The sequence below is a fragment of the Gymnoscopelus microlampas genome (assembly GCF_963454915.1).
Source record: "Gymnoscopelus microlampas genome assembly, chromosome: 8".
Classification (NCBI taxonomy): Eukaryota; Metazoa; Chordata; class Actinopteri; order Myctophiformes; family Myctophidae; genus Gymnoscopelus; species Gymnoscopelus microlampas.
The window spans coordinates 6538618-6553617 of NC_139945.1; the positions used below are offsets into that span (position 1 = coordinate 6538618).

The 15000-nt window shown below is 43.7% G+C and overlaps 1 protein-coding gene across 1 annotated transcript in view; it reads right to left on the reverse strand.

The window, feature by feature from the left end:
• pdgfd (platelet derived growth factor d) overlaps positions 1-15000 on the reverse strand; it is a 97803-nt gene that overhangs the window by 29586 nt on the left and 53217 nt on the right. The window contains exons 2-6 of the mRNA XM_084064486.1: positions 12046-12256; positions 9920-10097; positions 432-512; positions 182-277; positions 25-93 (exon numbers count right to left, since the gene is read on the reverse strand). Of these exons, the coding sequence (XP_083920612.1) occupies positions 25-93; positions 182-277; positions 432-512; positions 9920-10097; positions 12046-12256 (635 nt within the window). The remainder of the gene's footprint in view (positions 1-24; positions 94-181; positions 278-431; positions 513-9919; positions 10098-12045; positions 12257-15000) is intronic.

Sequence of the window (15000 nt, forward strand, 5' to 3'; positions counted from 1 at the left end):
TGTGTGTCTAAGAGGGAGACTAACCGAATCATCGAGTACTGAATCAGTACTAGGATACCAGTCTAGCTGTGATTGAGAAGGTTGAGCATCTTGCTATGGGAAAGAGAACAACATGTTATTGAATGAACCACTGAATGTGTGCGTGTGCGTGTTTGTGTTTGTGTCTAACAGGAAGACTCACCAACATCGATAAGGAATCATCGGGTACTGAATCAGTCCTAGGATACCAGTTTCGCTGTGATTGAGATTGTGACTGTGATTGTGGTTGAGCATCTTGCTGTGGGAAAGAGAACACAATGTTAACTAATTAACCACTGAATGTGTGTCCGTGTGTGTCTGTGTGTGTCTGTGTGTGTGTGTGTGTGTGTGTGTGTGTGTGTGTGTGTGTGTGTGTGTGTGTGTGTGTGTGTGTGTCTAAGAGGGAGACTCACCGACATCGATAAGGAATGATCGAGTACTGAATCGGTACTAGGATTCCAGTTCTGCTGTGATTGAGAAGGTGGAGCATCATACTGTGGGAAAGAGAACAAAACGTTTAATGAATGAAACACTGAATGTGTGTATGTGCGTGCGTGTGCGTGCGTGCGTCCGATTCTTCTCAAACTGTGAACTTGTCTGTGCCTTATTTTGTCTATCTTATTTGATTGAGTTCCCATTCAGATTCTGCTTTAACAGCAGCCATTGTGTTGCACTGATGAGAGTTTATCACATAAACATAACTTTGTCCGCACACACACACACACACACATACACACACATATACACGCACGCACGCACGCATGCACGCACACACACGCGTGCGCACGCACGCCTCTCATTGGCTGTCTAGTGTTTCTCCTTGAAGAGACTTAAATACCATCTCCAGTCAAAGCAGAGCAGTAAATCCGCCTGAACCCACTTCAAAGACACTTCACCCTGTCTAGTGTGTGCGCGTGTGTTTGCAGGCGTGTGTGTGTGTGTGTGTGTGTGTGTGTGTGTAATAGTAATAGAAATGATATCAAAGCAAAGTGATTGTGCAGTCTCTCTTTTACTGTTGGGCAGTGCACAGATAAACACACACACGCACGCACGCACGCACGCACGCACACACGCAGGCAGGCGCACACACACACACACACACACACACACACACACACACACACACACACACACACACACACACACACACACACACACACACACACACACACACACACACACACACACACACACACACACACACACACACACACACACACACAGTCCAGCTGTGAATGTGGTCAGTAAAGTTCCTGCAAGTGTGTGTTTTTTTTGCACGTGTGTGCGTCCGTGCGTGCATGTTTATAGTTTCCTCTTTTTATTTCCTAATAAGGACACATGTTGCATGGAACACACATCTGCAGCACTTCATTTAAGTGAGGAAATGGAACATGTTTCAGAGTACACATACAGTACATCAGCGGTTCGAACGGTTTCATTTCAAGGAGCGTCAGTTTGGTATATGCATTAGGCCACGGACCCCCCTCAACTCTGAATGCATACAAATGGAACCAAATGGACCCATATAGGGTCCATTTGGTTCCATTTGTGCAGGTGTAAGGGGTTCAATGGGAGCGCCACATACTTACACTATGCTGGAAACACCAGCATTATGATGAGGCGCTAGGTGTATATGTCATGCTGCGTGTACACAATACACATCAAGGCATTTTTATCTTGGCTCTGAGAGTTGAAGTATTTTCAACTCTGGGCGTTTGGAAGCGTTCTTAAGGAGACTGATCTGGTCTGGTGACGGTCTAATTCTGTGTGGGCTAGAGGTGAGTGGCAACAATTCAGATATATATATATATATTTTTTTAAACACCCTGCATTGCAGAACCATTGCGAAGGATGGAGGGCGGTCCTTCCAAATCGGGGCGAGGCACTCAGTTGGTGTGGTAAAAAGGGGTATAGGCATGTCCTAAAAAAGATCAGTGGCCGCAGCTTTGTTACCGGTTGCCTTCGCCGGCCGTCCAAGCTCATACGATGAATTTAAATGTATCAAGATGATTGGTAGAATGTCTGTGGCTGTGAAGAGACGACTAGGAGAGTGCTTTGTGCTCTCCGTACACCCCCGCTTTCTCCTGAGCAATGCATGAATGCCACCTACTTAAACAGTCTAGTTAACTGCCAACACATTTTTTATTTACAGCAACAGCCGAGGGGAGTAGTTGCAGGGGGTGTGGTAGCAGTATAAACATAATTTTCACACTATCCACACAGGGCGGCCACAGCTGAATGGATAGAGAGCCCGCCTGGAAAGAAGAAGGACCCAGGTTTATTTCCCACGCCTGGCAATGTGTCAAGGTATCACTGAGCAAAGACACTTAACCCCTTAAACCCCTATGGTTGAGTGGAGTGCCACGGAGCTCTATACTTTATTTCTGTTATTGTGGGGAAAGTTTTCGCTGAGAATAGCCGACCAACAAGCTCACAATGTGACGCAAAGCATCGCGTTGTGAGCTTGTTGATCTGCTTTCTCATGCTGGGGTTTATGTGGTCTTAACCCCTAACTTCTTCGCCCTGCGCTCAAGTCTGACCACTTGGACAGCAATCAGCTGGGTGAAGCTGGTAACTGAATTTCCCCAGTGGGATCAAAAAGGTCTAAGTGATTTTAATATAATTCATATTTCATTCATAATATTTTTATTATGAATCCATGTGAGAGTGTCAGTGTGTCGGTCTTATCACACACTAATTAGCGTTGTTAATTTAAGTATAGAGTACTCAAGTAAATGTACTTTGTTACTGTCCACCACTGGCTACTAATGCTCGTATGATATGGGAGGGGTTGACATGGGAGGGGTTGACACTAATGTTGCAGGGACATCGGTCACGGTTTGCCGGAGCGAAAACAAAACGAGTGAAACAGTATAGCTGTGTTTTGAAGCTTCTTGACTGGGAGTCATCTCTCACAAAACATGCGCACGCACGCACGCACGCACGCACGCACGCACGCACGCACGCACACACACACACACACACACACACACACACACACACACACACACACACACACACACACACACACACACACACACACACACACACACACACACACACACACACACACACACACACACACACACACACACACACACACAAAAACTGAGTGTTCAGGTGCTTTTAATTTGCTTCTCAGTTTACATTCCTTGGACTATCTGTCAGCAAGGACCGTCTGGGAATCCCATGTGTTAGATCATATTATGGGAAATGAGACACAGCCCCACCCTCCCTCCCCACAGGGACTAATCTTCACATGAAAGGGAAACTCCGTCTAAAGATAGAAATCGCATGTGTCCCCCTCCCCCATGGTCCCTAGACAAACCAATCAATATTCATAGATAACAACTGTCTCCTCCCAGGGAGAAGATATGAAGCCGGCATGGAGAACAAAGGTACCAATCTGTAAAGTCACCGGGAGAGAGAGGACAAAATGCCTGCAACGCCAAAAGTCTGCTAACCACTTAAAGGGGTATTTCACTTTTAAAACAATAATGGGGTAATTTTAACGTCTACTCTGTCTTTTGTGAGCAGCCCAGACGTGTTTTTAAAGTAGCTTGATTCAGTATTTAGATATGTGGTATTATTTTTTATCAGACATGCCCCCTTCCTATCAAGAACGAGCATACCATTCACAGTATTAGGGCGACTGAATAGAACATGGCGGTCGCGTCCATTGAAGTTCAATGGAGAAGTGGCACCCTGTTCCTCAAGCTGTATATAAAATAGGAAGGGGGAAAATAGGAATACAAATTCCTAAATATTGAATGAAGCAAATTCAAAACAGTCTGGGGTGCACATAAAAGAGTAGACGTAAACATTACGCCAGAAGTGTTCTAAAGGGAAATATCCCCTTTAAACCCTCTGTATGGAGCTGAGTTACACTGTAGCCTACTTGGTAAGTTCTTTTTCGATCCACACCAAATCTCTTCGCTAAAAATAGCCGGTCTACAGCTCACACCGCATCGCAACACCGCGTGTTTTGAGCTTGTAGATCGGCTGTTTTTGGCGAATGCACCTCCCAGAATAGGGATTCAAGTGGTTACTTTGGCCACCTAAACCCTTGATTTGAAGTGTGCAAGCTCTCAACATTGCAGAACAAGTCAAATCAAACATACAAAGTCCACATAATCATGCAAATAGAATTCACATGTCATTTCTAGTCTCTCTTTAACCTCTTGAACCCTATAATAATTGATCCCCAGGGATCTGTACTAGGACACAAACCCTCCCGTCAGTACTGAAGTGCAGTATTCAGAGGCAAAACGTCATCATTCCTTTTAAAATATAATCAAGTAAATCGATTAGTTCTATTAACAGTTGTCCCCTCGGATTTTGGAGTACCTGAAGTATAAGGCTTAAGTGGTTAATGATCAATAACTATAGTCCCATTATATGATTCTGATTTTACGGGATTCAAAATAAACTAGAAAAAGTGCTCCTCGGAGCACAAGTCTCCGCCAGCAGACTTGTGTTGTGTCCTATCCGTCCTGTCTGTATAAGTGTCCTATCCGTCCTGTCTATGTAAGTGTCCTATCCGTCCTGTCTGTGTAAGTGTCCTATCTGTCCTGTCTGTGTTAAGTGTCCTATCCAATTGTTACAGTATCCGCCATTTCTCAGGGTCCTTACATTTCGTGATTATTACTGTCTTACCTCACTTTGAAAGAGGCTGAGACTCTTTCAAAGTGACACATGTATTTATAGGCCGCTATACGTCACTAGCCAATCAGATCACACTATTTCACCGTATTGTCACGTGTCACGTGAGGCTTGACCAATGTTAGCTTGACATGTGGAAAGTGAAAACAATGTCTCCTGGCGGAGACAATAAATACCTAAAGTAGCAGTTCTACAAGCTCAAAGCTTGTTTCGAGCTTACATATTTGCTACTTTTGATGCTTTTGAGTGACGCTGTAGTATGATCAAGTAGGGCGTTCATTTACAAAAAAAGTACAATTAAGTACTTCTTCCACCACTGTTTTTCTCACGGTTCCGTTCAGTCATTAACAGACGACGATACCATCTCACACACCTGTTTTGTCTCTCCATTCCCTCATTCCCTCATTCTCTCTCTCTCTCTCAGTCTTATCAGTGTGACAGGTCTAGAGAACAAATTAGAGCTACTAAATGAAGCCTTGCACGCTGCTTAAGTCTAGTGGAAAGGATGAGAGAAGCATGAGCGACTGAGCCACTACGGTATGAGTGTGTGTGTGTGTGTGTGTGTGTGTGTGTGTGTGTGTGTGTGTGTGTGTGTGTGTGTGTGTGTGTGTGTGTGTGTGTGTGTGTGTGTGTGTGTGTGTGTGTGTGTGTGTGTGTGTGTGTGTGTGTGATAAGGTTTTAAGAGGAGTAGACTAAAGGCAGAAAAGCTGACATCTTCCTAATGATGTTGTTTCATGCCTGAATAAGTAGCGTGACACTCATGCACAAACCCACATAAACACTCCAGTACTAATACCACCCAGGTGCAAGTGAAATGATTTAAAAGCAGCGTCGAGTCCAACTCCACTACTCACTGAATGAAGCGAATGCACTTATCCCAATGCACATTATCATATTGCCAGTGGAAAGCAAGCCCTCTGGTATCTACGGTGGAATTACAGACGACACTTTATGACCAACTTTTGTAGAAGTACTGTCAGTCCTTTTGTGCATGGCTTTGCAAAAACCTCAAAGCGAAGAATTGTCTTTTCATACAGTTCTGTAGGTTGACAGAGGTAAAGACAGGACCTCTTTATCTACACCAGTACTGGAAGAAGTACTCAGATTTTCAACATTTTTTGTGTCATGGACCCCCAAATTGATATGTATTTGGCCACGGACTCCCATCTGAAATGTTTTGAGCCAGGGACGCCCAGAAGAGAAGATTTATGAAAAAAAAAAGAAAATCAACAATTATTCAACATTTTCAATATTTTTCAACACATTTCAAAAATAGCACATTTACAAGCTTGGAGATCTGCTATTTTTGAATAGCCAACGTATGGAACCACTTTAAATGGATAAAGTGGTTAAAATGATTGTGAAGCTACATTAACTACTTTTGCTGGGGACCCCCTGGAACCCCCTCATGGACCCCTGGGGATCCCCCGACCCCTTGAGTAAAATTATTGATACCGCTATGTAGAAATACTCTGTTACAAGTACAAGTCTGGTATTCAAAAAGTATAAAGGTATTGGCATCAAAATATACTTAAAGTACCAAAAGTAAAAGTACTCATTACGCAAAAAGTCCCTTTTCACAAGTTTTCAAAGGTATAAAATGTATTAAAATATGTTCTGCTATTTGCAAATAGCCAAAGTATACATGGAGCTGAAGCGGTTTATGTATGTTTGCAATAATAATCAAAATCTACAAAGTAACTCTCAACTAAGTTTTCAAATAATTGCAGTGGAATAAGTGGAGATGTATAGTGGAGTGGAACAATAAGTATGGGAAATTCAAATTGGAAATACCAGAGTAAAGCAAAAATGCCTCATACGATTCTACACAGAGCTGTTTAAATGTTCAGAGAGAGAGAGAGAAAGAGACAGACAGACAGACAGAGATGAGAGAGAATAGATTCGAGCTGGTGGTTTGTGGCTGATGAAGACATTTCCTAAGGTGAACGCAGTGTGAGAGCGTTTGCAGTCAGAAAATGTTGTCGAGAGAGCCAGGAAAAAGTGCTTACGCAGGGAAGGAGCTACAATCAGGACACAGCCCTGCCTGAACAAGAAGGCATCTGACAAAACCAGGGAAACGTCTTCATATCTCTCCATCTCTCTTTCTCTGCCCCCCACCCCCTTACTCCCCTCTTTCGCTGTGCCCATTCTTCTTTGTTCCCCCCCCCCCCCCGTCCACCCCTTTCTCTTTATCTCCGAACGCACCCGTGGGGTGCATGCCGTTGTTTCCGAAGGGTTTAGAAAAGCCTGCCTGGCTTTCTCGTGTCCTCTCTCGCACCCAGCTCCAACTCTGTCATAACAAAATTAACAAAGTAAAAAGGGGGAACCATCTTTGAATCTCCCCCCGTGTGCATCTCTCTCTCTCTCTCTCTCTCTCTCTCTCTCTCTCTCTTTATTATATTGCAGGAGAGAGAACATATTCCACGTCTCGGTTGCGCTCGTGTCCCCCCCCCTCCCCCTGACAGCGTGACAAAGCTAATCTCCTTATCTGCTCACTTGACAGGATTTAAAAAGAACACTTCCTCGCCTCCACCGTACTCTTCTCCATCACTCCTCCACCGTCTAGTGGAGGTGGGGGATAAAAAGAAAGTGTCTATCTACTCTCTCAGATGCTTTATTTATGCTCCGTCGTATGTCGGTGTCGCGTGCCGGAAATAGCCGACCTACAAGCTCACAACCCGGCGCGGGCGCCCCGCGTTGTGAGCTTGTATGTCAGCTATTTTCGGCGTAAGGCAACGGCGTACGGCCGAGTGTAAATCTGACTTAATCGTTCCATCTTTCTCCTTCGCTACCAAGTGGAAGTGGGAGACAGGAGTAGTGTAGATAACGACCTAATGCGTTTTCACCTCAACTGTTACCGCGTCACCCGGTTTGAACCGGTTTGTGATGACAAGCGCAGAAGCTACGCAAAACCAAACGGCGGCGTGAGTGAGTGGCAGAAATGGTGGCTACTGAAGCGAAAAAGCCTTTTTTTGTTATAAAAAGTTAAGGCTCTATTTTCTGTTTGTTCTGTAATAGGGGTCTCCCTGTCTCTCCAGCTCTTTGATAAACAGAAAATAGCATTTTCAGCTGGGAGGCCAATTGTATTCAGTCAAAAGACAGAACTCCACAAAGGTTATTCAAGTTCAATTTTATTGTGCTTAAATAAATCCTCTGCTCATTTTTGTTTTGTTCACTTCAATTTCACTTGTTTATTCTGTACCCTGGATGAGTGCTCTCTCCTGATTGTATGAAATTGTATGAATATTTTTTAGGATCTATGGGATGCTAGTGTACCAGAATGTGCAGGTGCAATCAACATATCATTGACCAAGTGCAACTGCCCACACACACACACACACACACACACACACACACACACACACACACACACACACACACACACACACACACACACACACACACACACACACACACACACACACACACACACACACACACACACCCCCACCCCTCCAGTACTAATACCACCCAGGTGCAAGTGAAATGATTTAAAAGCAGCGTCGAGTCCAACTCCACTACTCACTGAATGAAGCGAATGCACTTTTCTCCCAATGCACATTATCATATGGCCAGTGGAAAGCAAGCCCTCTGGAATCTACGGTGGAATTACAGACGACACTTTATGACCAACTTTTGTAGAAGTACTGTCAGTCCTTTTGTGCATGGCTTTGCAAAAACTTCAAAGCGAAGAATTGTCTTTTCATGCAGTTCTTTAGGTTGAAAGAGGTAAAGACAGGACCTCTTTATCTGAGCCAGGACTGGAAGAAGTACTCAGATTTTCAAAATGTTCCGTGTCATGGACTCCCAAATTGATATTTATTTGGCCACAGACCCCCATCTGATTTTTTTTTTGGTCCCAGGGACGCCCAGAAGAGAAGATTTATGTAAAAGAAATCCAAAATGATTCAACATTTTCAATATTTTTCAACAAATTTAAAAAATAGCAGATACTGTACAAGCTTGTAGATCTGCTATTTTTGAATAGCCAACGTATGGAACCACTTTAAATGGATAAAGTGGTTAAAATGATTGTGAAGCTACATTAACTACTTTTGCTGGGGACCCCCTGGAACCGCGTTGTGAGCTTGTAGGTCAGCTATTGTCTGCGTACGACAATGGCGTACGGCCGAGTGTAAATCTGACTTAATCGTTCCGTCTTTCTCCTTCACTACCAAGTGGAAGAGGGAGACAGGAGTAGTGTAGATAACGACCTAATGCGTTTTCATCCTCAACTGTTACCGCGTCACCCGGTTTGAACCGGTTTGTGATGACAAGCGCAGAAGCTACACTAAACCAAACGGTGGCGTGAGTGAGTGGCAGAAATGGTGGCTACTGAAGCGAAAAAGCCTTTTTTTTTGTTATAAAAATAAGCTCTATTTTCAGTTTGTTCTGTAATAGGGGTCTTCCTGTCTCTCCAGCTCTTTGATAAACAGAAAATAGCATTTTCAGCTGGGAGGCCAATTGTATTCAGTCAAAAGACAGAACTCCACAAAGGTAATAAGTTCAATGTTATAGTGCTAAAGAAATCCTCTGCTCATTTTTGTTTTGTTCGCTTCAATTTCACTTGTTTATTCTGTACCCTGGATGAGTGCTCTCTCCTGATTGTATGAAATTGGTATTTTTGGGGGGCACTTTGTTTACAATCTTGTGACCTACACACATTTGGATGAGTTGAAGCTCTCTCTTCCTCTCTGAACCACTTGAGGCTTATAAAATGAGCAGGGAGATGATGTGTTCTGGGATGGAGTTGAAGAAGCAACCTAACTCATTTATTTTTGAGAGGTCTGCAAATTCTTCCTTTTTTTTAGGATCTATGAGATGCTAGTGTACCAGAATGTGCAGGTGCAATCAGTTTTTTTCACACTCACCCGGATCCGGATTCATGACGCAGATTCCGTTTCCGGTTCTCTTTTTTAGGCATTTTAGGCGAGAATAGGGAAAAACACGGGTTTTCACACGGTATAAAAAACAAACGGAGAGCTCTAGTTCTATTTTCTTTAGTCTGGATGACGAGCAGTCATCGTCGTCGTGTATCACATCGTACTGAAGGCCGATCGCCGATCAAATTTATTGGCTTAGGAATGCGAGAAAAACTAAAAAGAAAATATCCTTGGGGTGACACTTTTTTATCACACAAAGATTTGGCGGCCCCCTGTAGTAACTCTGAGCATGTGCTAGGAACCCCCTGTTGAAGACCCATGGTGTACAGTACAGTATATACGTCATTAAGCCTCACCAGCAGTGAGTAGTAGACTTTGAATCCGGGCTTGGCCACAAAGTAGTCGTCGGACTTGAACGTGACTCGGAGCATGTCCGACTTGGAGGTGAGACGGGGCGGGGGTTTCTGACCGCACCAACGCCCCCAGATAATAGTGCTGGTCTCCGATTGATCCTCCACCTCAACAAAGTCATACCTGGAGGGGAGGAGGGGAGGGGAGGGGGGGAGGTATAGAGACAGAGGAGGGTAGAGGTGAATAAAAGTCAAACACCATGGAATAATAAATGACAACATAATGAGTCTCTAATGGCCAGAGGTGGAATTTAACAAAGTACATTTACAAAGGTACTTGTACTTAGATACAGTTTTGAGTATTTGTACTTTTACTTGAGTATTTCCTTTTTTTTGATACTTACGATTTTCACTCCACTATATTTTAAAGACAAATTCTCTCTCTCTCTCTCTCTCTCTCTCTCTCTCTCTCTCTCTCTCTCTCTCTCTCTCTCTCTCTCTCTCTCTCTCTCTCTCTCTCTCTCTCTCTCTCTCTCTCTCTCTCTCTCTCTCTCTCTCTCTCTCTCTCTCTCTCTCTCTCTCTCTCTCTCTCTCTCTCTCTCTCTCTCTCTCTCTCTCTCTCTCTCTCTCCTACTTTTTTTAAAAGCACATACTTTAACTCCAGTACAAATTTGACAGAGCAACTTTCACTTGTGAGTAATATTTGACCAGGAGTATCTATACTTTGACTTAAGTACTGGTGTTGAGTACTCTAGCTGTCCACCAGAGCTCATAACTATCAACATAACAAGTCTCTAATAGCATCACCAAGATGAAAACGATCACGCAACGCGTTTGGCTTCAAAAACTGATGACTTGTGGTAGGAATGCACTCACGCGTGGATGGAGGGATGGCTCAATGGAGCGAGAGGGAAGGAGAGAGGGAGGGAGGGATGAACAGAAGACGGACGGGAGGGAAACAGTGACTCGACAGTTTTTCCATGAGAACAAATGTTTCGTGGGATAACTTTGCTGGCGTGACTTTGACTAAACAATCCAGCAGTCAATGTAGCAGTCAATTAGCCGGGCCATCGATCAAACGCAACATAACGCACACATGCACGCACGCACGCACGCACACACGTGCGCGTATGCACGCACACGCACAAGTCAGTGCTAAGAAAAAAGCATGAAACACAGCCAAATAGCTACCCCGCCGCCTCTCTCTCTCTCTCTCTCTCTTTCTCTCTACCTTCCTCCCATCTTTTCTCCCACCGCTCTCCACCTCTTTCCTCAGCTCCCTCCCTCCCTCCTTCCTACTCCCCCTTTCCTTTGTAAGCAAAGTGCTTACAAAGACAGCTGAGTTGCAAACAGGGGTTTTAAAAAAAAAAACTCTCCCCTTAACCCTCAAGGGCAAACTTTCTGCACTCCTCCATGCCAAGAAAAAAAGAACTTCATCCCTCTCTCCGCAGCAGCACCCCCTAAAAAGAAACACCTTTTCATCATCCCTCCCCGTGCTATTCTCTCGTCAATAGCAGGGAGCTGACACAATGCAAGAGCTCTAAGTGTGATTAAATGTCCCGTCTGAAGTTACGCCAGTACAATACTGTAATGGACACTGACTCTATCGTTCTCACACAGGGAGGCCGTCAAGAGTACAATATTTGTCTTTGAAATGTCGTGAAGTGAAATTCATAAGTATCCACAAATACAAAAACTCACATAAAGTCACAGATACTCAAACAAACCTGAAGTTAAAGTAAGTGAAAATATATAAAATCTCAACCTAAACCAAGGGGTCCCCAGCAAAATTGGTTAATATAGCGTCGCAATCATTTTAACAACTTTAACTATATTTTATACTTTAGCTATAAAAAAAGCAGATATACAAGTTCATAGCGCGTCACTTCGTGCCCCGCTATGAGATTGTAGATCTGCAGTTTTTGAAACATCGGGAAAATGTGTTTACATCTTTGAATTGTATTTACTATACAAATATATATAATTGTGGGGGGTCCTTGACATGACAAAGTTTGAGAAGCACTGCAATAAGGAGGCACGTGTTTTACTTCCCAAAACAAGGGACGAATGTGTATTTCAACCCTACGTCCTCTTTGTCATCCCTGTTTTGTGTTTTTTTATCGTTCTCTCACTTGCATACGCCGGTCTCGGCGTCCTCCAGGCCGAAGTGTCCGTCAAACTCCAGCTGCACCCGGGCTCCCGGTGGCGACAGCAGTTTCCATGACAACAGCAGGTTGCGGGGGTAGGAGCTGGGGTAGCGCGGGCTGTGCAGGACCCCGCCCGCCGCCGTCACCGTGATCACGTCCTCCTTGCGGTACAAGTCTGTGGTGGTGAGGCGATTGTCTGTTAGTGGTTACACACAACTGGTATCAGTTAGTTAGTTCGCTGTCACATGGAGAACACGCATGCAAAGACACAAACACACACACACACACGCACGCACGCACACACACACACACACACACACACACACACACGCACGCACGCACGCACGCACGCACGCACGCACACACACACACACACACACGTTTGTATTACTATACTTGCAAGGAAATGTTTTGTTATATTTGTATTTTCTTTCCATTTCTTTAAAACCGAAGCCTAAAGCCCCCCAAAAGCGGATCTACAAGCCAATACGACGTGATCTACATGCCCATGCAAGCAGATCTACAAGCCCATAACGAGTCACGCTGCGATGCGTTATGTAGATCCACTTTTCTTAATTGTCCACTGTTTACAAACGGTTTAAGTTAGTTAGTTCACTGTACAGGAAAAGACAAACACACACACACACACACACACACACACACACACACACACACACACACACACACACACACACACACACACACACACACACACACACACACACACACACACACACACACACACACACACACACACACACACACACACACACACACACACACACACACACACACACACACACACACACGTTTGTGTTACTATAGTTTTATGATCCTAGGTTCTTGGTTTAGGCCTACTCATGGTCCTAGTTTACTGGAGCTTTCTCTCTGCATGTGATGTACGTGTTTACCGTGCTTATTCTTGCTTATTATTAGTCGCTCTGGTTGAGAGTGTCTGCTAAATGCTCACATTGTAAATTGGGCAATCCTAAACCTAACCTCTAAATGTTTAATCCTAATCCTGGATCTAATTGTAAATTAACCATAAAACAACTTTATTTTCTTGTGAAGACATCCTCACTGTGGCAGTTCACCCTACCACTGACTGTTCATAACCACATCAACACTACACAATACACCATATACACAATAGCCAGGTAGCATACAGGATAGTTTGGTAGGTGCACACACTAAACTCCATTTAACAGCTTTAAGTATGTTTCCTGTATTATTGTATTGTTTTCACTTGTGACTTAAATGATTTCACACAACACAGGCTTAAAGGGTAAAATTGCTCTTTATTTTTAAGTTGCAGGGAATGTTCTTTTGGCAAATGTTTGACTGTTTTTTTCTTTCTCTTACCACAGTGCTTCCTGGTTCTGGGCAGTGACGAAGGACCCGAGTGTAGCTGCAGGCAGCCTTTTATAGTGCCTGTTTCTGTTTGTAGTGAGCATGCTCAGTCCATACCTGCTGTACCATACCAACTGTGGGGTTGAGTAAAATGGGGTATTCTAATTGTTATTGTGAATTATTATTATTGTGGGAAATGTGGTAATGTGAGGACACTTTAATTGTGTTAATTGTGAAGTATAATGTCTTTGGACATGGATGAAATAACTGGTTTTGTGTAAATTGATTGAATCAATTTAGGATTGGTATGGTCCAGTGGGAGGGGCTTAGCCTTTAAAAAAAGGGTGCCTACGACTGCCCAGTCAGTGAAGGGCTGCAGTAGGGAGCAGACCTAGAGCCAATCTGGCCAGTATTGTGTTGGTTATGTTTGTTTTGTTTTCCCTGGGACTTCTTTTCCAAAAAAAAAGGTGAATAAAAGAACACTTGTTTGCATCTAAGGTGTGACACTTGTGGTGGCAGTGGTGGGAATGTTGTCTATTTCTGAAATTCTACTATATTCCTGGGGACATTTGGCCCTCACAAGTATAGTGACAAGAATCTCTCTCTCTCTCTCTCTCTCTCTCTCTCTCTCTCTCTCTCTCTCTCTCTCTCTCTCTCTCTCTCTCTCTCTCTCTCTCTGCTAATCAGTATCACCTGCTATATGTCTCATATCTCAGCAGAATGACAGATAAAAAGGAGTCATGGTAATGTGCTATAGATAACACAAAAGAGAGATATAGAATGACAAAACAAATCCAAACAAATATGATCAGAGAGAGAGAGAACACATCTGAGATCCAATTTTGACAATGTTGTGGCAGATGTGGGTATTGCTTTTTTTTTTTTTGAGTTTCAAGCTGGGTGTAGTGTGAGAGCATGCCTTCGGTTAGTGCAGCACTTCTCATAGTGTCGTTCAGGGACCCTCAGGGTTCCTTACGGGGGGGCTCAGGTCTGTAACTCTGAGAGTGTACACATGGAACCAAATGGACCGGTCTGTAACTCTGAGAGTGTAAAAATGCAGATGTTTAACCTTTTAACTCACAGTGATTCATTTATTATCTATTTTTTACCCTAAAAACAGCACAGTAAGTCAAATAAAAAAATGCATACAGTACAATACAGAGTACAAGAGTCAGGGGTGCGGGACCTTTATGCACAGACGCAACCGCAAAACTGTTTGACACAGCGCACGCACGAACGCACACACACACACACACACACACACACACACACACACACACACACACACACACACACACACACACTTAAGCTTAAGGATCATCCTTATTTGACACGTTGTGAGCTTGTAGATATTTTCGTGACACTCATAAATCAGGCTATTCACGTCAGGCTATGCATGTGAACAGTGCATTTCGTTTTTTTCTGGAAAACATAATGTTTATAAGCCATATTTTCTGGGTGCATTAGCCTTTTCCAATTTCATGCTCAAAGAAAGTAACAAATTGAATTGAGATGCGACGGTTTCACCGTTGTTGAAGGTCAGGTAGTCATGCTGGCTTTATAGTCGTATACGTGGAGTTAATGGATGAC